Genomic DNA, 27,748 nt, shown 5'->3' on the forward strand with positions numbered 1-27,748 from the left:
TCATTGCTCACCTTTCTCCCTGCCTGTCCCATGTGTCAAGACACTTCCCAATCTATCTCACTCAAGCCTCCTTGTTCCTTCAATCACTGGTTTTTGCTCTTAATATAGGCCAATATCTAACATGTCAACACTGCCCAACTTTGCTGGTGTGATCAAAATGTCTACTTCAGTGTGCAAAGTATTCCAGATGGTTGAGTGTACAGTTTATAGGGAGTGTTGATAACGGTCTTAGGGCCAGATGCGCCATTAATGACTGACTGCTCATTCTGAAGTGAAATGGTGCTAACACTAGCCTAATCCTTCAGAGGTCACCTGTTGTATGGTTTATAAAATGCACTGGAGTACTCTTCTTAGATTGCTTTGCATCCACAACAAACTGATTTGTGTAAAATACAGAAGAATTTTGAGAGAAGATGAGTTGAACTGAAAGCAGAAGCTTACATTGCAAAACTGGGTACCAAGCATTCATGTTGCGTCACGTTGCCTTGGTAAACTGTACACTGATACTTCTAATAATAATATATGAAAAAGGCCCATATACAAAATGATTATACAGATGTATAATCTTTTGGGGTCCTTAAAGGGGATTGAATAACTGGTTAAGGGGACAGTACTTAAGTACAATGCCCACAATATATTGATGGTGTATTTAAATGAGCAGTGCTCTTGTAACAAATTTTGGTGCGAATGAGATGATTGCTTATTGTGTTGATTTTTAAAAAAAAACCTTTTTAGCTCATGTTTCATAGCAACAATCCTCTTTAAGAACTGTTTTTCTTTTCCTTTTTCAGCTGTCTAGTTGTTACTGTGCTCCAGGTCAGTACCCCCATTCTAATCAACAGTATCGACCTGTAGCCCCTATCCATTACAACACTCAGCAGAACCAGCCATTGTCACAAACTGCCCAGCAAACAGGTTGGTTTCTGTTTGTGCTCATTTTCTTTCTTGTTTTCACATCTGTTTTTGAATCTGATCACTTAAATTTTTCATTCAATTGATCATCTTAAAGTCCTTGGAAATGTCTCCTGAAGAACAGAGGAGGTTACAGAATTATGCTGTTGGTCACATTTATTATTGTCCAAAAAGAAACAAAATTAAACCATTTTGTGAAAATCAGAGGTGCTGAATGATTTTCTTTGAACTTGTCAACTTGTTGGTCTCCACTCTGGCAAATGTTTGAAGGATGTTGAATGTGAATTTATCATCAGTATTCCACGAGCTGTTGAATACGAGGCCGGAGTACTGTCTGAGAGTGCTAGATTTCTCACAGTGAACCGGTCTCTTTTTCAGCTGCTTCATAAACCACGGGGGACATGTCCAGTTTGATGATTTACAAAATCAAAATGAAATATGATGAAACAGATCTTGGAACCTGTATTTTTTCCGAAATGCCTGAATAGCATGTTACTTAAATGAAAATCTGTGAATCTGAAGATTAATATAATTTGATTTTTTAAAAAAGTGGGATTGTACTCTGATTTGGTTTCTTGTAAACTGTAAGAAATTAAATGTATTTTCTGCTTAAAATAGGATTGTAGAAAATTTCTTTAACTCCTATTGAATTGTCTTTGGTACCAAATACTCCTGTTATTTCTCCATTTTGGTGATGGGAAATGAATAAAATCATCTAAAAATGGAATGATGCTTGTAATCCTGAAGAAATATTCTGTATCATCCATTTACCCTGCCCTGCTTTGCAGTATTCAGGGGATGTTGGTGATTTGCTGTGTAGTGTTGAAATAATTGAAAATTGCACATGGTCACGCTGCAGTCACTTGCCACCTTTCGCTTGAACTTTATCTGGTTGTCACTGAGAGCATCTTCCATGTAATTTGGCCATTGAGCATTTTGCTTAAAATTTAATATTGTTCTTGTGTGTTCCTGCTTAACAGAGAATTCAGTGTAGTTTATGTAATACACTCTTCTCACAAAGTGGTAGTATCCTTGCCTCTGTCCCAGGAGACTCATGTTCAAGTCCCACCTGCTCCAGAGATGTGTAATAACATTTCTGAGCAGGTTGATTGTAAAATAATGCTGTTTACTTATGCCTGTTGGCTTAAGATTTTACTAAATGGTTGAAAAGTCTCAAGGTATGATGGGATTTTTAAAAATTTAATTCATTTAAATGCTGAAATAATTTATTCGGTATTTTGTATTCTCTAACATAGTTTGTAAATTTGGTCACTTTTTAAAAATCATATGTAAAATTTATTCTTGGGTTTATAAGCTGATGTTGAATTATCACCTTGGAATAGTGATAATATATTTACTTCTGTGGGATACAAACGATATATTTTCTAATTCATCAGCATTTTAGTTATATTCAACCTGTTCAGTCATGTTTTGACATCTCTGAAGCAGTTGGGACTTGAACTTAAGCTTTCTGGATCAGCAACAGACAGAGGCACCACTGCACCACTAGAGCTCTCCTAATAACTCAGCTCTCGGTTACTTTAAGCAACCTGTTCAAACATGAGATGACATCTCTGGCACAGATGAGACTTGAACCAGGACTTTGTGGGTGAGAGGCAGGGACACTTCCACTGTGCCACAAGAGCCCTAAAACAGTTTTTTTTGTGGTGGACCTACTATTGAATCCCCTAACTAATGAACTGAGCAAATGAACATTGCTGGTGGCAAAACCCAGCCCTGTCTTCAAATTTCTCATCACCATGTTCCAAAATGTTATTACACCCTTTTGGAGCAAGTGGGACTTGAACTCAGGCGTCCTGACTCAGACATGGATACTACCACTGCTCCACAAGAGCCAGCAGCTTTTAAAATAAATTGCTTTCATGCATAACTGAACACTTCTTTTTTTCAATAAGAAGCTTTTCTGTTTTTAATGTCCAGAAGTGTTATTACGTACAACTGGCACTTTTTCCACAGCTAATTCACCAGTGATATTTTTTAACTTATCTGCCACAACAAAATTATTGATGTTTCCAAGTAATCAATTTACATGCAAAACCTGGTAGGGTCAATACAATACCATTAACGATGGAAAAGGCAAAGTGAAAAGGAGGCAATTAATCCATAATTGAGTTAGATGAGGAAATAAGGTACTCTACCCTTGTGGTCCCCATTTTCTAAAAACCCCAAGAATATTGGTGGAAACTGCATGCTGCCTCTTCAAGGACACAAAACCAGTTATTTGTATTTTTAGATATCAATCTCCTAATAGCCATGTTCAGAAATGTCATTACACATGTCTAGAGCTGATGTGACTCGAACTTGGGTCTCTCGGCACCACAAGAACCCCAGGACTTAACTCTTAAAAACAAATTCCAATGAGCGTCACCTGTACTGCTTCAACTGTGGAGATGTTTCGCTCACCATTAGGGGTGGTAATGTCACTTAACGAGTAATCCAGAACTCCGTTTCAAGTTTTATAGGGCTAATTGTGGTGCAGTGGTAATGTCCCTACTTCTGAGCTATGACGTCTAGTTCAACTCCCATTTACTCCAGAGGTGTGTGATAATATCTTTTAAACTGGTTGATTTGAAAATATCATCTGGTTTACCCATAAATGAATCTGCAGTTCTTACACGTGACATACAACATTGAAAATTATTTATCTACTCTCTTTGCCCATCTGTGCTGTCAAGCTGCTTGTCTGTAATGCAGACCTGGATGAATCACAACTGTGAGCAAGGCATGAGAGAAGCAAAATTAGCAAGAATTAGATGAAATATTAGTGCAGGTGACTTAACACGCATTGAAAGGAGATTCAATTCTGCTTTGTTAAGTAAAAGTCTACTAAAATCCACAAGACTGAATAAAAGTATAAATAGTAAGAATTCTTATTTTTACTAAAATGGCATATTTCTGCTGCACATTCTCTTTAATATGAAAGTGGCCAGATTATTTTGAATAAAGTGTGATCTGGATGTTTTGATTTTAAATAAGACAATGTGATTTGAGAAAGAAGTGTAATTTGAAGGTACCACATGATGTAATGCAGAATTAAATAAAAAGATCCATCATTTTGAAAATTTGCATATTATCAAATAGAATTTGAACTTCACAGGATTTTCTTGTAACGTCATTTTATCAATGCTTATGTTCCAAGGCATTATATGTCCTTTCATATCGTTTGGGCCATATCCACTTATTGGAAGAAATCAACTAAATTTATAAATTTGTAATTATGTTGTTGCAGGCTTTCAAACAGTATTGTCGAGTCAACAGCAGAGCTACCAGGGCTTGGTTAGTGTTCAGCCTCAAAATCAAAATGTTGTGAGTGGCCAACATAGCAATATGGGCAATCAGATGCAAAGCATGATGGTCCAGTATCCTTCAATGCAATCCTATCAGGTATGTCACTTTTTAAGTGATTTTTTTTTCCTACTTCTCTGGGAATCCACTTCAAGAAATAGTAAAGTTTGAAGGGAATGATAAATATCGGGCTTTTTGGTCAAATTACAAAGACATGCCCCTGGCCTCAACTAGTTGTTTTAATGAAGGAAGTTTAATCTTTGGTTTAAAATGCAATCAGTTGTGTTACTGACATGTAACTTAATGTATTCCATCCTAGTGGCTCCAGTAACATAACCTGATAGCAGTTTATTGGGAATAACTTCTCATCAGTTTGCTAGCTTCCCCAAAGTCACTGCGTGCTTGTGATCACATTGTAGGATGAAGAACCTGTGACACCATTACCGCTGCCTATGTCTGGTGTTTTTCCTAAATTTGGGTTGTTTGGAACAGTTCAGTCACTTTGCAATTAAGCTGTTTAATACTGAAATTGAAAAGATTTTAAATATCAATTTTCTTATGAGTATGACACTGGCAGTGCAGCACCACTAGGTTCCCACCTAAATGTGGTCATGAGCTTTTTGTTTGAAATCATGCAGTCCATACACTGAAGGTATTCCCACAGTGCTAGGAAGCAAAAAGTTCCAGGATTTTGTGTTTGTGACCTTTTTATATAAATCAGGGTGGTGTGGATTTTCTTGGAGAATGCTCCTAAATATGTCTCGGCAATGTTATGCAAGAACAGTGTCAGTTGTGCATGTTTAGTTAGAGCATATTGATCAATGATGAAAGGTGTTTGAAACCATTGAAATGGAGTGCTCACCAAGCAGGCTATTTTGTCAGGAATAGTGTAAAGCTCCTCGATGTTGATGGAATTGCAGCAGTCCAAGAAAGGGAATTCAAGAATACTCAGTTTATGATGTGTTGATAGCCTTTAAAGAATAAGGGATGAGCCACTTTTGTCAGATTACATTATCTCCGATCTGTTCAAGAAGCCAACATTATTATCGTGTCTTGTTTAGTTAATTTTGTTGTCAGTTGTGATCCTTAAGATTTTGATTTTCTGGTAAATCCATCAGTGATAATGTTGCTCGATATCAAGAAAATGTGAGTATGTATGCTGTTCGTTGCCTGATATGTGGTTTAAAAAAAATTAGAACTTGCCACTTGTTCTGATCCTGCATGTTATCCAATAGACTGTTCGCTAACATGTTAAAAAGCCTAAAAAAACCGATGTATTAATTGATACTTGAATAACTTTTTTGGTTTTTTTGCTTCAACGCTGTCCAAAAAGCTACAAGTTATCTAACGCCTTGTGTTTAAAATTTAGATATCATTAACTCCAGGCTCTCAAGGAGTCGGTCAACAGTCTTATCATCAGCCAATTCTAATTCCAAGTCATTCAAACCAAGGGCCTTTACCTTCTGCAGGAATGCCAGTTTATTACAGTGTTATCCCACCGCCTCAACAAAATAGTATCAGGTCAGTGTCTTTGGTGCAATGTTTTAAACTGTCCACTTTGTTACTTTATGAAATGTTTTTTTTTCTTTTCATTCCGAACTATATCTGACTTTGTGTTTTATCAACAATAGTTCAGTCCTAATCTTAAGAATTTTGAGGAATGTTAAGTTCAAGTTTTGGGTGATGAAAATGTTGGACATGTGTTGAAATTTAATTTCATTTAGCTCTTATATTTGCTTCATTTCCCTTGCTCAGTGTTTTGTTATCATTTTAGTAACAACAAACTTTTAGGTTTACTGCATCCCATACTACACAAAGGTTCCAATGAAGTTGCAACATCAGTCGATTTGCATCATACTTCTACTGTTTGCAATGCAGTAGACAGCTGAAGCAATCCCCCAGCCAACAAATCAGACCTCCTCTCTGCAGTTTGTCACAGCTAGTTACAATTGCTGGTAGACAATTCAACGACTAACGGGAGGTAAAGGCCCACAGTATTCCCATTCTGAATGATATGGGAGTAAAGTATATTAGTGTAAAGACGAAGCTGAAGTATTGTGGCAGTCTTCAACCAGAAGTACCAATTTGATTGTCCATCTCCGGCTTCCTCCACAGCTCCTCAGTATCGTAGATGCTAGTCTTCAGTCAATTCAGTTAACTGCATGCCATGTCGAGGAACAGCTGAAAATGCTGGATATTGCAAGTGTTGAGTGATGTCACATTGTAACAATATTACTGAAGACTTGTGTGCCAGAACCTGGTGCACTGCTAGCGAAGTTGTGCTAGTACATTTACAACGTTTACATCCATCTGACTATGGAAGATTGTCCAGATATGCCCTAAGTTTAGAATGCAGCACAAATTCAACTTGGCCTATTGCCACCCGATCAGGAAAGTGATGAAACGGATGGTGAATAGTGCTACCAAGTAGCAGGTACCAAATACATTTAGAAATGACCTCTGTTAGGTCTAGAGCTGCTCAACTCCCAACCTCATAGCAGCCTTGGTCCAAACATGGACACAAGTGCTGAACTGCAGAAGTGAGGTGAAAGACACTGGCCTTCTATCAAGGCCACATTCAAGCAACTTTAGCATCAAGGATCCCTAGCAAAACTGCTGTCAATGTAAAGTGGGGAAAATCCCTCCACTGGTCATGGTTGTTGGTGGTCAGTCACCTAAGCCCCAGGACGTTACTGCAGGAATTCATTTGAATAGTGTCGTATGCCCAATCATCAGCTGCTTCTTCATTGCTTACCTTGTTCCATGATGATTGCATATGGTTTAATGCCACAAGTTCACTGAAGCAGTCTGTGTACCCATGTGCAGCAATATCTATACAACGCTCAAGACTTGGGCTAAGTGGCAAGTAGCATTTGTGCCCCACAGCCATCAGGCAATAATATTTCCAACAATAGAGAATCTAACCATCACTTCTTGATGCTCAATGGCATTGTCACTGCTAAATTCCACGTTTCCGACGTTTTGGAGTTACCGTTGACCTAAACCTGGACTCGACCTATCGCGTAGCCACAGTATCTACAAGAGGAGTTCAGAATACTACTGCGAGTAACTCGACACTTGGCTCCCCACTGACTGTTTCCCATCTTCAACGTATAAATCAGCAGTTTGATGAAGTATTGTACTCTTGTGGGAGCTGTACTCCTCCAGGCAGCAATAAAGAAAAATGACTATGCAGTACAAAGTAGCTCATGTGATTGACCTTCCATCCACCACCTTCATCTTCAGCATTCACTCCTTTCTCTACCATTGCACAGTAATTGTGTGTGCCATCTCTACAAGGTATGGTGCAACCTGGAGTTCAACCTGGATAAATGCGAGGTGATGCATTTTGGAAGGTCGAATTTGAAAGCTGAGTACAGGATTAACGATAGGATTCTTGGCAGCGTGGAGGAACAGAGGGATCTTGGTGTGCTGATACATAGATCCCTTAAAATGGCTACCCAAGTAGACAGGGTTGTTAAGAAAGCATATGGTGTTTTGGCTTTCATTAACAGGGGGATTGAGTTTAAGAGTCGTGAGATCTTGTTGCAGCTCTATAAAACTTTGGTTAGACCGCACTTGGAATACTGCGTCCAGTTCTGGGCGCCCTATTAATAGGAAAGATGTGGATGCTTTGGTGAGGGTTCAGAGGAGGTTTACCAGGATGCTGCCTGGACTGGAGGGCTTATATTATGAAGAGAGGTTGACTGAGCTCGGTCTCTTTTCATTGGAGAAAAGGAGGAGGAGAGGGGACCTAATTGAGGTATACAAGATAATGAGAGGCATAGATAGAGTTGATTGCCAGAGACTATTTCCCAGGGCAGAAATGGCTAGCACGAGGGGTCATAGTTTTAAGCTGGTTGGTGGAAAGTATAGAGGGGATGTCAGAGGCAGGTTCTTTACGCAGAGAGTTGTGAGAGCATGGAATGCGTTGCCAGCAGCAGTTGTGGAAGCAAGGTCATTGGGGTCATTTAAGAGACTGCTGGACATGTATATGGTCACAGAAATTTGAGGGTGCATACATGAGGATCAATGGTCGGCACAACATTGTGGGCTGAAGGGCCTGTTCTGTGCTGTACTGTTCTATGTTCTATGTTCTAACTCATCCAGGCTCCTCCAACTTTTCACTTTTTCAAGATAAGTCTGCTGCCACCCAGAAGTACAAGGGCAACAAATGTTCTGAGTATCAAAGTCTTCAAGGTCTTCTCCAAGCCATCCACTATCCTGAGGTCGAACTATTAAGCTTGTTCCTCCAGTGCTACTGGGTCAAATCCTACAATTCCCTAACAAATAGCTGTTTGGGTGCCCCTACATGCCAAGGACAGCGTTGGTTCAAGATGGCAGCTCACCACAACATTGTCCGCAGCAGTGTGGAATAAACACCGACCGAGCCAGTCATGCCCACATCAGTTTGATCAGATTTTTTTTTGAAAGAGCAAAACTTTGCCTTCCTTTTCTATTCCATTAGCATACAAAAGTAATATCTTTATGAATTCTTTAGAGTTTTGAGTTCCTGTTGTCATTGATTGCTTTTAATCAAGTTTCACACTACTTTTCCATTGCTGTCTCTGATTATTGCATGTTGAAATCTCCCATTATAAGTATCCCGTTTAGGAACTGAATTGAATGCCCTTCTACTGAATGCACAAAACAGCAAACTGAAGTATTATGATTCCACTGCACTTGTTGTGATTTACTTAGGGTTCATGATGCTATCTTTCATGTAGATACAAAAGGCGAAGAACCGTTACCTTCCTGTTAGAATCTTAAGTTACCACTGTTTCTTCTTAATACCTGTAATATGTGAAAAACGAGAAGCCATGTTGTGTTCCAACTTATGAGGACTTGAATAGTGTCTTCTTTTGTCTCTCATGTTTCAACATAGACTGAAAGTTGGCTCTGAGCAAGGCTTTTTGAACTTCTGATCACTTACTGAAAACCTTCTGTGTTGAAATTCCAATTGAAATTCCAACTTAAATCCCACTCCTCACTTGAACAGCTCTAACAGCCTGGAAATGATTTCACTGCCATGATTTCTGACCATTTTATACAAGGAGTATGGTTGCTGTCATGCTTTTATTTATATAAAAGTTTTAGATTTTTGTTTGTAAAATACCATGTTTTGGGTTTGCCCATTAGCTTCATCAAATTTAAATATGCTGTTAGCAATGAGATCCTGCAGATTTTTACTCCTGCCTTGTTTTGATCTGCATTTTTCACTTTAGACAAGCTGCTTTTGACAATTGTCAGCTCCAAGACATCTGTACCATGACTAGTTGGCTACAGTTGTAACTCCAAAGACGCCCTGTGTATTTCATTCCATTTCTGTTGAAATAGATTGCAAGTGATCAAAGTGGAAAATGATTACTCTCAGCATTTAAAAGACCTGCAAAAAGTAGCTATTTTTTATTGATTTTACCGAGAGTGGAGCTCGTACTTCTGATCTAAATCCAGATAGTTTAAACACATAGTAAGCATTGTTTCTCTTTAAAGTTCATCAGTAGGTTATCTGCAGCCTCCAGGAACAGATCAGATGCAGTTCCCTCGGCCATCTTCACCATGCAATTCTCAACAACTGCAAAGCCAACAGTGTGCAGGTGAGTAAATGAACTTCGTACTCCAGATTATGTTCCTAGATTTAACAAATTAAGTGGAAATTCTTATTTTAAAAAATTTAGAATTTCCATTTACACCAAATAAAAATGATTGTCTGGAAATTGAGGTTCTCATCTGTGCTAAAATTAGATACTCAAATCTTGAAACCCAAGGACACAACAGAATAAAGAAAATTAACTGGAAAATCTAACATACTGTCAAATATTTGAAAATTCACCTCTTCCTTACATTTGTGTGGTGTTTTTAAAATGCATAAAACAACTAGTCATTATTTTGTAAAAGCCAATACATGTTTGACAAATCTAGCACAGTTCTCTCAGGATGGAATGAAGGGGAACTGGTAGAGGTGTATGTTTTGAATTTTCAAAACATTCATTAGGTTGCCAGATAAAAGATTACCTCACAAAGTAAGAGATCATGAGTGTGGTGGATTATCCCAAAGAGGTAATTAGGATAAATGGGTCATTTTTAAGTTAGCAAATTTGTAGGACCTCAAGTACTTAGAATGTGTGTATAAATGACTTCGATGAAAGGATTGATTGTATTGTAGGCAACTTTCTTGATGAGACAAAAATAACTTGGGGGAAATAAGTTATAAGGAAAATACAAAGAGTCTGCAAAAGAATTGATAGGTTAAGTGCCAAAAGTTAGCAAATAAAGTAATTTGAGAAAGTTTGAGGTTGCCCATTTGACAGGAAAAGTAGGAAAGCGTGTTCTTACACTTGAATTACAAAAAGACAAATGATATGTTGTCCTTTACTGCATGCAGCAAAGTCTTGCTGCAGCTCCGCAAAACATTTGAGACCACATCTGGAGTATTATGTACTGTTTTGGTCTCCTCGTGTAAGGAAGGAAGGAAATACTTGCTTTGGAAGCAGTCCAGAGAGTCTTCACCAGACTGATTCCTGCAATGAAAGATTTGACTTAGAAGGAAAGATTAGGCCAGCTGGGGATGCCCAACTGGTGTTTAGAAGAATGAGGGATAATCTTTCTGAAATGTATAAAATTCTGGGGTCTTTACTGGAGCAGATGCTGGAAGGATAGTTCTCTTCTCGAAGTCTAGAATTGGAGGGCACAATTTAAATATTAGAGGTTTCCATTCAAAATTGATACAGAAGGAGTTTCTTCATTAAAGCTTTAAAGTCCTTGGAGTTGTTTTCCTCAGTGAGCAATGGAGACTGTCACTCAATGCATTCAAAGGTGTGTTCGATTTTTACAGATAGAGAAATTCAAGACAATGGAATGTAGCCACGAAGTGGATGTTAAGGCCGCAGTTAGATCTGCTGTAATCATATGATAAAACAGGCTGGATGAACCATTTGGCCAGTATTTCTAATGATCTTACATAATACACATGCTCTCCACTGGCAAAAATTTATTCAAATTTCTTCAAATTTATAATGTTATTAGGGCAGAATTGAAGACTTTCACATACTTTGCTTCTGTGTGCTTTGGGACAATCTTCTCCGTAATTCATCTACAAACTGAACTTGATTTTCACTCCCAACATGAAATGCCATAACAGATCAATTGAGATCAACACAATTCATTATATTGATGAAGTATACCCTGTCACCAATTAAATTTTAAAAATTGAACAAGATGCTGTAGTTAACTCCGCCAGTGACCGTAAAAGGAATTATGATACAAACCTTTATCTCTAACAGTGTCTCCAAACTCTGTTAAGTGCGAAAATGATATGGTTGTCCGAATCATCGTCATCACGAGTTTAACAACATGGGTTCAAAATTACACTGACAAGATTGAAATTCATACGAAATAATCTTAGCAACATTGCAGTTTGTCATCCTTAACTGAGTTCCCTTTAGCATAATACTTAACTCTTCAGCATGATTTTTAGTTTGACAATACATGTGTTTTATAAGATGGTTTAAACTTAGCAAATGGTTGTTGTATGCTGTAAATTTAAGTGTGCAACTTTGCCAATATTGTGTAAGCACTTTTAGCAATGCTTTATATGATGGATTGAATCAGCTTGATAGATGTTTCTGCTATTTTTTCGTCAGGTGGTGCTTTTTATCTATTTAATAATAGGTATATATAATTAGACTGTAGTTACTTTTTGAGAACTTGAGAAATTGACTGGTCATTTCTGTATTGTCTCTCCTCTGGACTGAGTTCTAAGTTTATAATCACTCTTTTTAACATAACCTTCACCTGAATATCTGACTAGCTTTTGGTGATTTGATCCTCAATCCGTCTTCCTTTGTACCTAATTCAAAAATTTTAATTCGTGTATAAGTCTTTATATTTGAGTTTCAAATATATCCAGAAAGATCAAGTCTATTTCACAAAAATCATTAAAAATATAAGACAATACACTGACAGATATGACCTGGCTTTTATGATTAATTTATGAAGGATCCCTTTGGTGCTTGATGTGCTGTTGAGTTTGGCAGTAATACAACTTTGTGCTGCTACTGTTAACATTATGCTTGAAAGGCCTTTGTCCAAAATTTACCGAAGGCAGCTCTTGCTCACCTCTGTCCAACTGACAGATATTAAGTACCTTTTTGTTTTTTTTCTCTTTTCGGTCATAAACTGATTGAAATTTGAGCAAAGTAACTTCTTTTGGTTCTTTCTTTGCTCTGGTTTATACCTATTAATTCACAAGAATTTGCTTTTTAAGAATTGCCTCATCACCTACTAAATTGATTTTTAATCTTGTCCTGTTTTGTTCTTTTTTCCACTGTTAACAATATTGCAAATTTTCTTTGGAGTCACAATCAAAACTTCCAAGTATCTCAGTCACTTCATTTAACGTGAAAATTTTTCATATTTTGGAAATAGTCGCTCACAATTAATACCTCTCCAGACATTGAGTAAAGCATAATCTGGTTCTGGGTACACCAAGTCTTAACATGTTGCAAAAAGAAAGTTAGGATCTCCTGAATACCACCTATTTCTTATCAAATCCTCCACTGCCTCTGATGTTGGTCTATTTATTTGATATACAATTCTGGGTGAGCTATAATTTGCTCCAATTAAACATTCATCACTCCAAGCCCTCCTAATCAAATTCAGCTACCTCTAGTCCTACAAACCATCCCGAACTCCACATTTCTTTAGTTCTGGTTTCTTATGTAACCCCATTCCCTTCCCCTTACTATTGAAAAACCATGCCTTCATCAGTTTTAAATCCAAATCACACTCTTCGTTTACCAAAGCTCCTTTGTTTTTCCATGTTTTCCCTTAAGTTCCTGTGTAAAATCTACTCCTTTGACCTAATACTGTTTAGTTCAATATCATTTTTATTCGATTACACTGTCAGACTTCAATGCTTACAGCATTGAAAGAGGCTGTTCGGCTCATTGTATCAGTACTGAACAACAAAGATCTGACTGCGTTAATTCATTTGCAGCTTTTGACCTATAACCTTGGAGTCTATGGCAATACAATTGGACATTAAGTACAACTTAAAGTGTTACAAAAAACCTTTGACTCAATTACCCTTTCTGGTAGTGAGTTCTAGACTCCTCCAACAACCCTCTGCGTGATTTAAAAAGTCAGCCTCTACCGCTTGCCTTAAATATATACCCCCAGATTACTGACCCTTCTATTAATGGAAGAAGTGCTTTCCCATCCAAGCTATCTGTGCTCTTCTTAATCTAATGCACCTCTGTCAGGTCCCCTCTCAACTTCCAATGCTCCAAGGCAAACAACCCTTGCTCAGACATTACAGTCTGGGCAGCATTTTGGTAAGTTTCCACTGTATCCTGTCTTGTGCAATATCGCATTTTTCTTATAATGTGCTGAGTGGACTGCATGCAAAACTCCACTTGTGGCCTAACCAGAACTTTACATAGTTCCATCATAAACACTTGTTCTTGTATTCTGTACCTCAACTAATAAAGGCATGTATCCCATATTCCTTTTTAACTAGTTTACCTACCTACCCTGCCACTGGATACATGCGACACGCGGATTTTCGGTACTTTCCAAGGTCCTACCCTTCTTCGTGAAATTCCTAGTGTCGGCCCCCTCCAAATACGTTACCCAACACTTGCTGGGTTGAACTGTATTTACTGTTGCTCTGCCCAGATGGCAAATCAGCTGATATCCCTGTTTGAGGCTTTATGATTTAACTTCAAAATTTACCACCCTACCAATTTTCATCTGCAAACTTTGATCGTACACCTGCATCAAATCTTAATGTCTGCCACAAAAAGCACAGGTCCCAGCATCACTCCCTGTGGAATCTTGGAAGTCCGTTTTCAGCAGTCTTAGAAACATCCGTCTACCAGCGCCCTCTGCTTCTTGCCTGTCCACTGAGTTTAGATCAAAAGTACTGTTTCACCTTACGTCCCGTGGATTCTTTCCTTTTTGACCAGTCTGCCATGAGAGGCCTTGTCAACATCCTTGTTAAGATCCATGTAGATCACATTTGATACGTTTCCCTCATCAAATGGAGAGGCAATTACACTGGTGTTATCACTGGACTAGTAATCTGAAGACCCAGATAATCATCTGGGAATCTGGATTCAAGTCCCACTGTAGCAGATGGTGGAATTGAATTCATTGAAAATCTGGAATTAAAAGTCTAATGGTGACCATAAAACTATTGTCAAGAGAAACGCATCTGGCTCACCAATGCCCTTCAGAGAAGGAAACTGCCATCTGTTCCTGGTTTGGCCTATGTATGACTCCAGACCGAGAACAATGTGGTTGACTCTGAACTGCACTATTGGCAGTTCAGAATGGGCAATGAAAACTGGCCTAGCCAATGACACCCTCATACTATGAATGAGTTCAGAAAAAATACTTTTGGTTACCTTCTCAAAAAAAATTGATTAAACTTGTCCAACACAACCTTCCCTTAATAAATTTGTGCTGCCTATCCCTGATTAGCCTGTCTCTGTCCAAGTACACGTATATTCTATCCCTCCAAATTATTTCTGGTAACTTCCCCATCGCCATGGTTAAACTGACTGGTCTCTGTTTTCCTGGTTGATTCATTTTTCTTAATGTTGGATAACGTTAACAGTCCTCCAGCATCAATCAACACACCTGTAGCTAGAGATGATTTGACAAATACAATTAGAACCCCTGATATTCTCTCCTTTGACTCACTCAACAGCCTGGGAGGCATCTCATTAGGGTTTCTGAATTATCCACTTTTAAGCCTGCTGAACCTGCTAGTACCTCTCTATCCTTTCTCTCACCCTCTTTTCTCTCCCGCGTTCTATTAATTTGTTCTAATATTTCACAGTCCTCCACCCTGACGTCTGTACTTGCATGATCCTTTTCCATTATGAAGACTGAGTGTTCATTAAGGACTGTGCTTGCAAGTTCTCGTCCAAGTACAAGTTACTTCTATGGTCCCTATGATCTTTACCTAGTTATCCTCTTGTTGTATGTATACTTTTTTATATTTAAAAATAAGTCCTGTGAAGCTCCTTGGGATGTTGTCCTAAGAGATTTTATAAAATGCAAGTTATTGTTATTACCATTAATAGCAATGTATTGAAAACTTACTGTCCTTATCTCTCAATTAACCAGTGAAGGGATATCGCTGCCAAATGTGGGAGCAAAGCACAAAAAGGCAGTCAGTCTCAGTTGGGAATTGTTAAATTTGGTGTTGGCTTCACCTGCTTAAACATCTCTGAATGTATGCATATCATTGTGTGTATCGTTGCCAGATGGAAAATTTATTTGACGTCAGGAATTCTCCAGCACACCTGAGTACTGTGGGCTTCTCACCCATTGACTGAAACCAGAAGTAAAACACAGTTGACCCTGCCAAGGGGGAAGCACTGGTCAGCAATACTACAGTTCCCATTCTCAGCTAGACTAATTGAAGAATGAGTATCAAATACAAACAAAGTTTCTGGAAAAGCTCAGCAGGCCTGGCAGCATCTGTGGAGGAGAAAACAGAGTTAACGTTTCGGGTTCGCTGACCCCTCCTCAGAACTGATGGTGGCCGGTAAAATGTCAGTTTATATGCAGAAAATAGGAAGTTGGGTGGGGTAGGGAGTAAACGATAGAATAAAGCCCAAAGAGACAGAAAGACAGTTGGACAGTCAAAGGAGTTGCTAACGATCAGGCTGGGAGGGTGAATAGTTGTTACTAGTTGTGAATAGTTAGTGATTAACAACTAGGGGTGTGTAGTGGCAGGCTATGTGGTAACAAGGCCTAGTGTGTGGAGTGGGGGCCTGGGACATGAGAGTTTAGGCCCTAAAATTATTGAACTCAATATTGAGTCTAGCGGGCTGTAGGATCCCCATGTGGAAAATGAGGTGTTGTTCCTCCAGCTTGCGCTGAACTTCACTGGAACACTGTAGCAAGCCAAAGAAACAGATGTTGGCCAGGGACCAAGGTGGTCCATTGACGTGGCAGGCAACAGGTAGATCAGGGATAATGGGAACTGCAGATGCTGGAGATTCCAAGATAATATAATGTGAGGCTGGATGCCTCTGCTTGGCCTGCTGTGTTCATCCAGCCTCACATTTTATTAACAGGTAGATCAGGGCCTTTTTTGCAAGCAGAACGTAAATGTTCTGCAAAGCAGTCGCCAAGTATACACTTCGTTTCCCCAACGTAGAAGAGACCACATTGAGCAGTGAATGCAGTAGACTAGGTTCTTGGAAGTGCAAGTGAATTGTTGCTTCACCTGGAAGATATGTTTGGGCCCTTGGATACTGGGGAGGGAGGAGGTAAATGTGCAGGTGTTGCACCTTCGGTGACAGGGGAATGTGCCGTAGGCTGTGGAGAGCTGTTGGGGGTGAAGGAAGTATGGACTAGGGTGTCCCAGAGAGAACAGTCCCTGCAGAAGGTGAACAAGGGAGGGGAGGGGAATATGTGTCTGGTGGGTGGCATCTTGCTGGAGGTGGCGGAAATGGCTTCTGATGATCTTCTGGATGTGGATGCTGGTGGGATGATAGGTGAGGACAAGGGGAACCATATCGCTGTTGCAGGTGGGAAGAGAAGTGGTGACGGCAGAATTGCAGGAGATGGGTCGGACCTGATCGAGGGCCTTGTCGTCAGTGGACCTGGGGAATCCTCGGTTGAGGAAGAATGTGGACATTTCGGAGGTTCCCTAGCCAAAGTTGGCCTCAACTGAACATATGTGACGGAGGTGGAGGAACTGAGAGAATGGGATGGAGTTTTTACAGGAAGCAAGGTATGAGGATGTATAGTCCAAGTAGCTGTGCGAGTCAGTGGGTTTGTAATGGATATTAGTGGCCAGTCTATCCCCAGAAATGGAAACACAAATGTCGAGGAAGGGAAAGGAGGAGTCAGAGATCGAACAGGTGAAAGCGAGGGCTGGGTGGAAAATGAAGGCGAAATTCAAGTTTTCCAATTCTTGAAGAGAGGGGGAAGCAGTGGTGATGTATTGGGGAAAGAGTTGTGGGTGGGGGCCAGAATAGGACTGGAACGAGGAATGCTCCACATACCCCATGAAGGACAGGCATAACAATGGCCCATGCAGGTACCCATGGCAACTCCTCTTACCTGAAGAAAATGAGAGGAGTTGAAAGAGAAGTTGTTGAGGGTGAGGCCAAGCTCAACCAAGCGGAGGTGGGTGGGGGTGGTTCATGTCTTTGCTCTAGGAAGAAGCGAAGAGCCCTAAGGCTGTCCTGGTGGGGAGTGGATATGTAAAAGGGATTGCACATCCATGGTAAAGAGGAGGTGGCTGGAGCCGGTAAACTGGAAGCTTTGAAACTGGCGTAACTGTTCCCTCCGGGACGCCCTGGTCCGTACTTCCTTCATCCCCAACACCTCCCCAAAGCCCTCCGGCACCTTTCCCTGTAACTGGCGAAGGTGCAACACCTGCGCATTTACCTCCTCCCTCCCCAGTATCCAAGGGCCCAAACATAACATACCTTCCAAGTGAAGCAACACTTCACCTGCACTTCCAAGAATCTAGCCTGCTGCCTTCGCTACTCACAATGTGGCCTCCTCTACACTGGGGAAACAAAACGTAGACTTGGTGACTGCTTCACAGAACATTTACGTTCTGCTTGCAAAAAAAGACCCTGAACTACCTGTTGCCTGCCACTTGAATGCACCACCTTGGTCCCTGGCCAACATCTGTTTCTTTGGCTTGCTAGAGTGTTCCAGTGAAGTTCAGCGCAAACTGGAGGAACAACACCTCATTTTCCACATGGGGATCCTACAGCCCACTGGACTCAATATTGAGTTCAATAATTTTAGGACCTAAACTCTCCCATGTCCCAGCCTCCCACCCCACACACCAGGCCTTGTTACCACATAGCCTGCCACCTCGCACCCCCTGTTGTTAGTCACTAACAGTCCCAATTAACAAGTATTCCCCTCCCAGCCTGATCATTAGCAACTCCTTTGTCTGTCCGACTGTCTTTCTGTCTCTTTGGGCTCTATCCCATCGTTTACTCCCTACCCCACCCACTCGTATTTTCTGCATATAAATAGATGTTTCCCCGGCCACCGTCAGTTTTGAGGAAGGATCAGCGAACCCGAAACCTTAACTCTGTTTGCTCTTCCACAGGTGCTGCCAGACCTGCTGAGCTTTTCTGGCAACTTTGTTTTTGTTCCTGATTTACAGCATCTGCAGTCCTTTTGGTTTTTATGAAGCATGAGTATGTTAGACGTCGAATTTGCTTCCTTGAGCAATTTATTTTACACTGCTGGGAGTTTGATTGAATACGCTTGCTATTTCCACAAGGAGACAGACTTAACCTCCACAACCAAGCAATTTTAAGTTGTCCCATCAGAATACATTGATTGGAACTGGGTTGGTTTGCGAAGAAGAAAAAGTCAGGCTTTATAATTGAAACAACCAGGTCCTTTGGCTATATACTGTGGAAGTAGGAGACCAACTGCAGCAATGCTGATCTGCAAAGTCATGACAACATTTTTTGTGTGCATGTTAGGCAGGTGATTTTCCACAGAACCACTCAAGCTAGGCTTTAGTCCCATGGTGTCTGGAGGATGCAGACCGTTTCAAAGAATGAAAACTCTAGAAGGTAGGAAATTGATTAAAATCTGATGTCTGAGTAATTGTTTAGCCAAATGTCTTTGATTATTTTGCAAATAGACTCAGACAAAACAAAGGCTTTAGGTTTAAGCAACCTGATAAATTCAGTATTGGCATTGAAGAAATCAGGAAGTAAAATTGTTTAAATTGCTGCTTATATCTTTAGACAATTTTTGAAATTTTTCATCTGTTGATCTTCCTCATTAATGGAAGTGTTGACTGCTGGAATGTTTTTCATGGATCCCAATTATGTAGGTTAAGCAAAACGAAGGGCATTTAGTCCATGCTTGTGTTTATGCTCTGAAAATAGCTCTTTACACCCCTTTTCATTTAATCTTATCAGTATAACCTTTGATAATAAGGTGTAGAGCTGGATGAACACAGCAGGCCAAGCAGCATCAGAGGAACAGGAAGGCTGACATTTCTGGCTTAGACCCTTCTTCAGAAAAATGTATAACCTTTATTCCTTTTTTCTTTGTGTTCATCTAGATTTGCCTTGATCTGTACCATTTGCCTCAAGTGCTTATGGTAGCAAGTTCCATTTTCTAGTTATTCTTTAAATCAAGTATGTCTTTGATAAATTTATTAGTTGAATTTGTAATTGCTTGTATTACACTTTTTAGCCTTCCTGTTGGTCTGCGGTAAAATTGGAGATGGTTTCTTTATCTCTACCCGATCAAACCTTTCCATAAGTTTCAAGCTGCCCTCAAGTCACTCCTCTGTCTTCTCATTCCCGATTGGTGTAACTTCAATATGGCATTTGCTACTTGTGTCAATACTCAGACCAGTGGTCATTCTTCACCAGTGAAGCTAGTCACTAAGCAAACACAGGACTTAGCAGGAATTCAAGGTAGTATGGAAACTTAAATTCACTGAATCCGCTGATCCATAAACTATTTCTTGCTGAGGTTGTAATTGGATTGTTGCTGATAAAACAAACACAGGGTGAATTGTGGGGACATATACATTCACTGTTTATACTGATAATCGTTCCTGTTTTAGGATGCTTTGCAAAAACTGCCAGTCACAAGTATAATCATCAGATGGACTATGTTATTACAAGTGTCAACAAAGATTGCATTTGCCACAGATTTCCACAAATTTTTAAGCAACTAAAATCTCAGCAGCTTGTCATGACTAACATGCTGGATCACAGTTTACAAATAGGGAGTTGGCCTTTGAGGACCGAGATGAGAAATTTCTTCACCCAGCGTGGTCAGCCTGTGGAATTCTGTCACAGAAAGTGGGTGAGGTCAAGTATTGATTTTTTTTTTGTTGTTTTCAAGAACGCATTAGGTATAGTTCTTGGGGTTAAAGGCATCAAAGAGTACCCCGTTGAACAATGAACCGTAACTTATAGTGAATGGCAGAGCAGTCTCGAAGGGCAGAATGACTAACTTCTCTAATTTTATGTTTCTGTGCTGTTCAGCATGTTTGTTGGATCTCCTGAAGTTGATGCTTGCCTTGCAAGGCTTCATACTGATAGTCATCAACAGGCCACTGAGCAACTGACAAATATTTTACTGGTAGGATAGCAAGCAAGGTGTCTTTGATGTCCACTTTACTTCAGGATCGTGGTTGCCTTTGGAAGTGCAGAATCAACTTGTTTCTCTAAATCATTACTGGAGTATTGTAGGCAGATCGAATCCTAAGGGTTGCGTTCTCTCATTTGGACGTGTTTAATCTTGAAAGATAATCACCAAGGAGACAGATTGGCCTGTTATAAAGTTGACAGAAAAAAATACTTTTTGTTCTTTTCCTAGTCACTGAGATTGGAAACTATTTTTGTGTTTTATGTGATCCCCAACAAGTTGTTGAATTATACTTAATAAATTTAGATATCTATTTCCAATTGTACACCATTCATTTACCATTAATTCTACATCATCGTTACAAGGGTCAAGTATTTGTATTTTTGTTCCTCTTAATGCATTTTGTCTTTTCTGCTGGTTACTGATCAATATAGCTCATATTGAAGTTGATCTGCAAAATACTTCTGCCATTAAAGCTTAAATAGAACTTCTAGTTTTACTTTTCTCTCTTGTTTCTATTTCATAAAGTATCTGAATACAACCTTGGTAAAAGGAAAGGATTCACGTGCCAAGGAAGAGTATACTCCTGATAATGCAATTCTTCCATTTTGGAAGCTGCTGCTGCTTAGCGAAATCAAATGTGGTATCATGCAATTCTAACACTCAGCTCAAAAGTCTCGTGTCCTTTGTCAAAGCCCATATTGTCTGTTGTTTTGTTTGCTGCTACAATTGAGATGGAAGGAGCCCACCTTTTTTAAGCTACTTCACAAGTCACAAACATGTATTTAATTGTCTCACTCAGTTCCTAAAATGAGCAATCGGATGCTTTTTCTGTATTAATCTTGGAATAAAAAGTTCCTTCAAACCAGTTTTCTTCTATAGACAAATTATGTGGTTATACTGAAGCAAAAGGCATGCTATTAAGATGCAAAATTGTTTAACACAATCTGTGATATGAAATATGAATCAAAAACAGAAGTTGATGGAGAAATTCAACAAGTGTGGCAGCGTCTGTGGAAAAGAAGGCAGAGGTGATGTTTCAAGCCCAGTGATGCTTTTTCAAAACTGATAGTAACTAAGAAAAAGTGATATGATGTGTTTGGGAATGGGGAGAGGAAGGAATGAGCAGGTAGGTAGGGATGGAGCTCCGAGGAAGATAAAGACAGGCTACGCAGACAAAGTGATGGGTTATAATAAGCCAAAGAAGGGTAAAGGCTGGCCTTGGGGACAGTGCATATGTTAAAACAGGTTGGTTGTGTTTTTGCAGCCCATGCTATGACAGGGCCTGGAGTGTGGGCATGGGTATTAAGATATGGAAGGTGGTGTTTCAAGCTCCAAAATTATTGAAGTTCAATACCTTTTCCCCATGCCCACACTCAAGGCCCCGACAAAGCATGGGCTGCTTTCATCAGAGCCAACACATTTTTACTTGCTCGCGGTCCCTTTTTTTCCCCCTTCCCCGGTGTAATATGAACAATCTCTTTGACAAATTGTCCTTTTGTCTTTATTCCTCACTGAGGTCTCTTCTTCTACCCCCACTTATTCCCCTCTCCCTCCTGCTTCCCTCTGTCCTACCTCCCCTTCCCTTCCTCCCTCGCTCACGCTTGCTCTTGTGCTCTCTTCTCTCGTCTCTCTCTCTCTCTCTCTCTCTCTCTCTCTCTCTCTCTCTCTCTCTCTCTCTCTCTCTCTCTCTCTCTCTCTCTCTCTCTCGTCTCTCGTCTCTCGTCTCTCGTCTCTCTCTCTCGTCTCTCTCTCTCTCTCGTCTCTCTCTCTCTCTCGTCTCTCTCTCTCTCTCTTTCTCCCCCCCTCCTTGCGGTCTCTCTGCTTGGCGGCATCACCTTTTCCTAGCTACAGTCAGTTCTGAGGAAGGATCATTGGACTGAAAATGTTAACTCTGCTTTCCCTGCACAGATGCTGCCAGACAGGCTAAGTTTCTTCACCAATTTGTTTTTGTTTCTGGCCCAGAGGTAAGGCACTACCATTGTGCCACAAGAGCCCGCGATTTCCTAGTCTACAGTTAGAACCAGAATTACAAACCACCATACCTTTTCACCTGTAGCCATTGCTATCAGAACAGGGCCTCATAACTCAATATGTGCCATTCAACATATCCTCCCCATCCACAATGCCTAAAATACCTTTAACTATCATCCTTTATTTATAATTAACCTCATCATTTTGAATGCAAAGGAAATACACTTTTGCTTTATTTTGGTATATTGCCAAAATAATATCCAACAAATGGTACATTGAGCAAAACTGCAGGAGGTGCTAAGCACAACCCAGCATGAATGACAGGAGAACAAACTGTATAAAATCGTGAAAGTAGAGGCATAGCTCTGGTAATAATAGGTACTGTTTGGAAGGAGCGGGAATTGGATTCTTTTAAGACCTGGACAATGCACCAGTAATGAAATTTGAAGGCTATTGTTGCATAGAGATAAAGAAGTGTCCCTTTTTAGATTGTCATTAAATTTAGTAGTTGTTGAATTTCTTTTGAAATATTTGTTTTAAACAGTGATGACATTTGACTGGGAGAGGGTTTTGAACATGAACATAATTGAGCTTCCTTTAGCTTTTTTTCTTTACAGAAGTGTTGATATCAAGACTTTTTAAATTCTTTTTAAAAAATATCTTGTCAGTAAGGGTGACTATAAAACTACTGTCAGAAAACAAACTCACTGATTCATCATTCCCGTCTTGAGAAGGAAATTTACTGTACTTACCTAGCTGGGTCTAGATACGACTCCAGTCCCAATTGAGTTTGATTCTTACCTTCTGAAATGGTCAGGTGAGCCATTCATTTGGAGTAAACTTACTCTATAGGGCAATTAAGGAGTGGTCAATGAATGCCCATGTTAATGCCCACATTCTCTGAATGGATTTGAGAAAAGTCCTAACACATGTTAGAGCTAAAAATTTTCTGAATGAGATGACCTGTGCTTGGGAAGGCCCATTTCTGTCAACCTACTTTACACTTAACTGCCCTCACCCCAGCTGTTGAATATCTTATGAATAATCCTGCTCAGTTTCCTACGTTTAAACAAAAGATTTTAACAATATATTTCTGTGAAATGGGGGACAGCCTGGTTCATTTTGTGTTGTTGCATTTGTTGTCTTTCATTTTCTGTGACATCATCCACCATGCAAGGTGAATCAGTGAAAAATAGTTGATTCCACCGTCTTAGATTTTGTAGAAACGTCAGTATGGAATCAAGTGTCACAGAATGGATTTTGGGCTGAAGGGCTGTGTACTGATAGCCACGCATCAGCTGCGTGCTCCCTTGCCACTTCAGATAATGTCATGTAGAAGGAAATAGGCTTAAGATTACTCCCTGGACCCAGTTAATGTTCCCCCATTAATTGATGGCCATGTGTCTGTCAGAAAAAGCCTTTACCAGTATGGCCAGGGATTGACTGGTTAAACAAGATCCAAGTGAAATTTGAGGCCAGGATATTCTGTGATCCTGCATTTCTGTGAATCCATTTTATGAACATTCAATCGTTTGTCTATTTTGTTTGTGCATTCAGAATGCATAAAAATTGCAAAATGAGAAAAGTGTTTTGAGATAACTGCAAAGCAAGTGTTTGTTTTAAGCATGGTATCCACTATGGTTAAATTTGTACATAAACAATTAAGCTATCAAAGTATATGTCTGGCAATGATATTTATGCAGAAATATATGGCACTGCCTGATTATTCGGTACACTACATTGATAGTGTTGTGTCCTGATTCATATTAGAAATGTAAATATCTGTGTGCATGATCTTGTGATCACTTTAAATTTATTGCCACAAGCTAGATTGAAGAAGAAGAAAGCTTACTTTGTTGGTCTGGCTGTAGGTTTGAGGAGGAAAAGAAAATCCATTGTTCGTTGAGTTACCGTTGGTTGCAAAGAGGTACATCTTTTATCTTGTTAATGTTGCAGTAGCTACAGTTTTGGGCTGTTGATCTCATCGGAAGGACATCTTGAGAACTATCACCGTTAACAGTTATTTAATATAATTAGCTATTTCTTTTCATGGTTGACTAAGATTGATTTATTGGGAGACCAATTGTATGCCCTCAAACCAACAATGAAGCATTAAATGAAGAATTAACTATATTTGGGTTGACTTTTCTTTCGATGACTAAGTATGGATAGCTAAAAAAAGTAATAAAAGCTTTAAAGAGATTTCCAAGGGGAGGAGCTCTGTTAGAAGTCCAATTGACAGAATTATCTTGCTAGTTAATAACCAGTATATCCTTATGCCTTAATGTATTTATAGATATCAAAGTTAAATGTTCTCTATTTGTGTGGAATTCATTCTGTTGGCTGAAACTTTCAACTCACTGAAGCCACAAGAGGGTGCTGTCAGATCAGCTGTTTTATGACACTAACTAACTTCCGGCAGAGGTCAAGAAAATTTGGAAGCGTGTTGTAGACTTTTATTTATTTCAAATGTAGTATTTATCTGAAGCAAGCTATGCTTGTAATTCACTGCAAAATGGCCACTTATAAACCCTGCATCCCAACCTAATGAAAGAGAAAAAAAATTCTAGTTGAAAGTGATCAGAGATAATGGGAACTGCAGATTCTGGAAGGTTAGCTTTCAGATGTTTCGTCGCCATTCTAGGTAACATCATCAGTGAGCCTCCGGTGAAGCGCTGGTGTTATGGCCCACTTTCTGTTTATCTGTTTAGATTTCCTTGGGTTGGTGATGTCATTTCCTGTTTTCTTACTCAGAGGATGGTAGATTGATTTGGAGCCAATGTGCTTGTTGTTTCTATCTCTGGACAAATAGGCAGAAAGCTAGCCACCAGGAAACATGAACATCAACTAGCCACAAAACGACATGACCCCACTATCAAGAGTGTCCTTACATACAGATGAGGACGGACACCACTTTGATTGGGACAACACATCCATCCTAGGACAAGCCAAACAGAGACACGCACGAGAATTCCTAGAAGCATGGCATTCCAACCGAAACTCCATCAACAAACACATTGATTTGGAGCCAATCTACCATCCCCTGAGAAAAAGAACAGGAAATGACATCACCAACCCAAGGAAACCTAAACAGATAAACAGAAAGCGGGACATAACACCAGCGCTTCATCGGAGGCTCACTGTTACCTAGAATGGTGACGAAACGTCTGAAAACTAAACTTCCAGCTCAGCGAGCAAACTCACATCCAGAACCTCAACCTGAGCTACAAATCTTCTCCACTCGCTAATTAGAGGGAGTAAATTTAAAATGGAAATGAGGAGACATTTCTTCAGCCAGTGAGTGATGGGCCTGTGAAATTCATTACCACGGACCGTAGTGGAGGCCGGGACGTTAAATGTCTTCAAGGCAGAGATTGACAAATTCTTGATCTCACAAGGAATCAAGGGCTACGGGGAGAGTGCAGGGAAGTGGAGTTGAAATGCCCATCAGCCATGATAAATGGCGGAGTGGACTCGGCGGGCCATATGGCCTTAATTCCACTCGTATGTCTTATGATCTAATATAAATTTCATAGATCGGTGTTGGAATAGAGCTGTTGACATGAAAGCACATAATCTTTAGAAGTGGCAGGACAACTTGAGATGAGTATTGAAAAAGCATTTTGGAACTTGGATTTTCCGAATTCAGGCATAATGTACAAAGCACAGAAATTATGCTAAACCATTATAAATCATTGGCAATACCCTGGCTCAAGCATGATGCTTCAGGAAGAATACTGTGGCCTTTGTAAAAGGTTGCAGAGGACAATTTTTTCGAATAATTTGAAGGACACAGCATTCCAGTTCTGAGAGAGAACCTGGGTTTTCTTTGACAGTCAAGAACATTAAGGGTAGGAGTAATCTTGAGTAAATAAGGAAAAACATGTTTCCAGTGGCAAAGGGGTCAAAATTGGCATTGATTTTGAAATAATCAGTAACAGAGCTCTAGGTGAAATGAAAGAGATTATTTTACTCAATCTGAAGCAGATGCAATTATACATTTCAAAAAGCAATTGGACATGAATTGAAAAATGGAAAATGTCCAGCGGCTGCAGAGAAAAGGGAGGGAGTGAGATTGTTGTCTCATTCATGTTTTTGGCAACAATCAACCAAAAGCACAAGGGGCAACTTGTGCAAATTCAAAAACAATGAAATGTTTCCCTATCATTTTCTCAAAACCCCTCAACTATGGTTATAAATTTATACCTAATAAGTTAATCTCCCCAGCTAGTCTTGGCAATTTTTGGGATACAGAGAATTTCAGGGAGTGAATGTCCTACCAAATTTAATAAGAGATGATCGTTGATGTTGTTCAGTTCTTGTCTGATACTTGCCAGATAGGCAGATTGGACACCTCCCTTGAGAGACACCGGAGTCTCTTGGTCTGTTACAGATACTGAACAAAGCACCAACCATATGAAGATATTACTTGCCAGTTTTCACAACCCTTGGAAAATCTGTTGGCAGGCAAATTTAAAACTAGAGTCTTACTTTAAAACATTTAATTAAATTCTCTGCATTCAAGATAAAGACCATTTTGTGAGGCAATGCTGTAAATATTGTGGCAGTGCATTGAGTTCAGTTTGCATTTTCTGAATCAACCCTGATCTCCTTGTCATCATTGGGATTTAATATCATGGCCCCTTGAGTCCGCAATCAGCGGTGTTAAGGAGCACGATAAAATTGGGCAAGAGGTTGCACAAGAACTGTGATGCTAAAGCTGTGACGGTACTGGAATGTGAAAGGTGTACATACTGGCTCATTTTGGAGACAGGAGGGGGTAAAGTCGAAGCCTGTTGATTTTGTGACTCCTCTGTGATTTGAAGAAATTTGATGGCTAGGCATGATGTAGGATGATTATTGAATCATTCAGTGTTAGAAGCAAGGCCAAACTGGTAAAGATTACAACTTGGAGAAGAGGAGGTAGACTAAGAAAGAAGAGTGAAGGGAAATTGAAGTTTAAGGCCCATGAAAGGGAATTGGATGATTTTGATGGAGTCTTTGCCTTTTTTGAGTTTGTAGGGAAAATCGAATTAGAAATTGGATATGGGTATCCTTAATTAGAGATGTTGAGAAGAGTATTGATACAATGAAGATTAACATACATTGTAAGGAAAACAGCTTTCCTGCTCCTAAGATGCTGTTTGGCCTGCTGTGTTCATCCAACTCTACACCTTGTTATCTCATATGATGGCAATATTCATTGGTTTCAATTTGCTCATTTCCACCTATGAGCAAGGTGGGGTCTGAAGTATGAGTGGACATCCTAGGTGGTGATTGGTTAATACTCCTAAGGGATTCATGTTTCAATTGTTCATAATAAAATAATAACAATTCAGGACAAAACTGGCAGAGGAAGCCAAATGAGAGAAGGCACTAAATACCACAGATATACTGTTGCAAATAGATATTAATTTGATAATTGTAATTG

At 39.7% G+C, this 27,748-nt stretch overlaps 1 protein-coding gene across 18 annotated transcripts in view; it reads left to right on the forward strand.

Moving 5' to 3' along the window:
- Window positions 1-27,748, forward strand: part of LOC125454128 (R3H domain-containing protein 1-like) — a 164,923-nt gene that overhangs the window by 100,568 nt on the left and 36,607 nt on the right. For all 18 annotated transcript variants that reach the window (XM_059647415.1, XM_059647412.1, XM_059647411.1 and 15 more), the window contains 4 exons: window positions 792-915; window positions 4,163-4,317; window positions 5,588-5,739; window positions 9,712-9,815. In XM_059647415.1, the coding sequence (XP_059503398.1) occupies window positions 792-915; window positions 4,163-4,317; window positions 5,588-5,739; window positions 9,712-9,815 (535 nt within the window). The remainder of the gene's footprint in view (window positions 1-791; window positions 916-4,162; window positions 4,318-5,587; window positions 5,740-9,711; window positions 9,816-27,748) is intronic.

Source organism: Stegostoma tigrinum, chromosome 7 (genome assembly GCF_030684315.1).
Source record: "Stegostoma tigrinum isolate sSteTig4 chromosome 7, sSteTig4.hap1, whole genome shotgun sequence".
In the NCBI taxonomy this organism is placed as follows: Eukaryota; Metazoa; Chordata; class Chondrichthyes; order Orectolobiformes; family Stegostomatidae; genus Stegostoma; species Stegostoma tigrinum.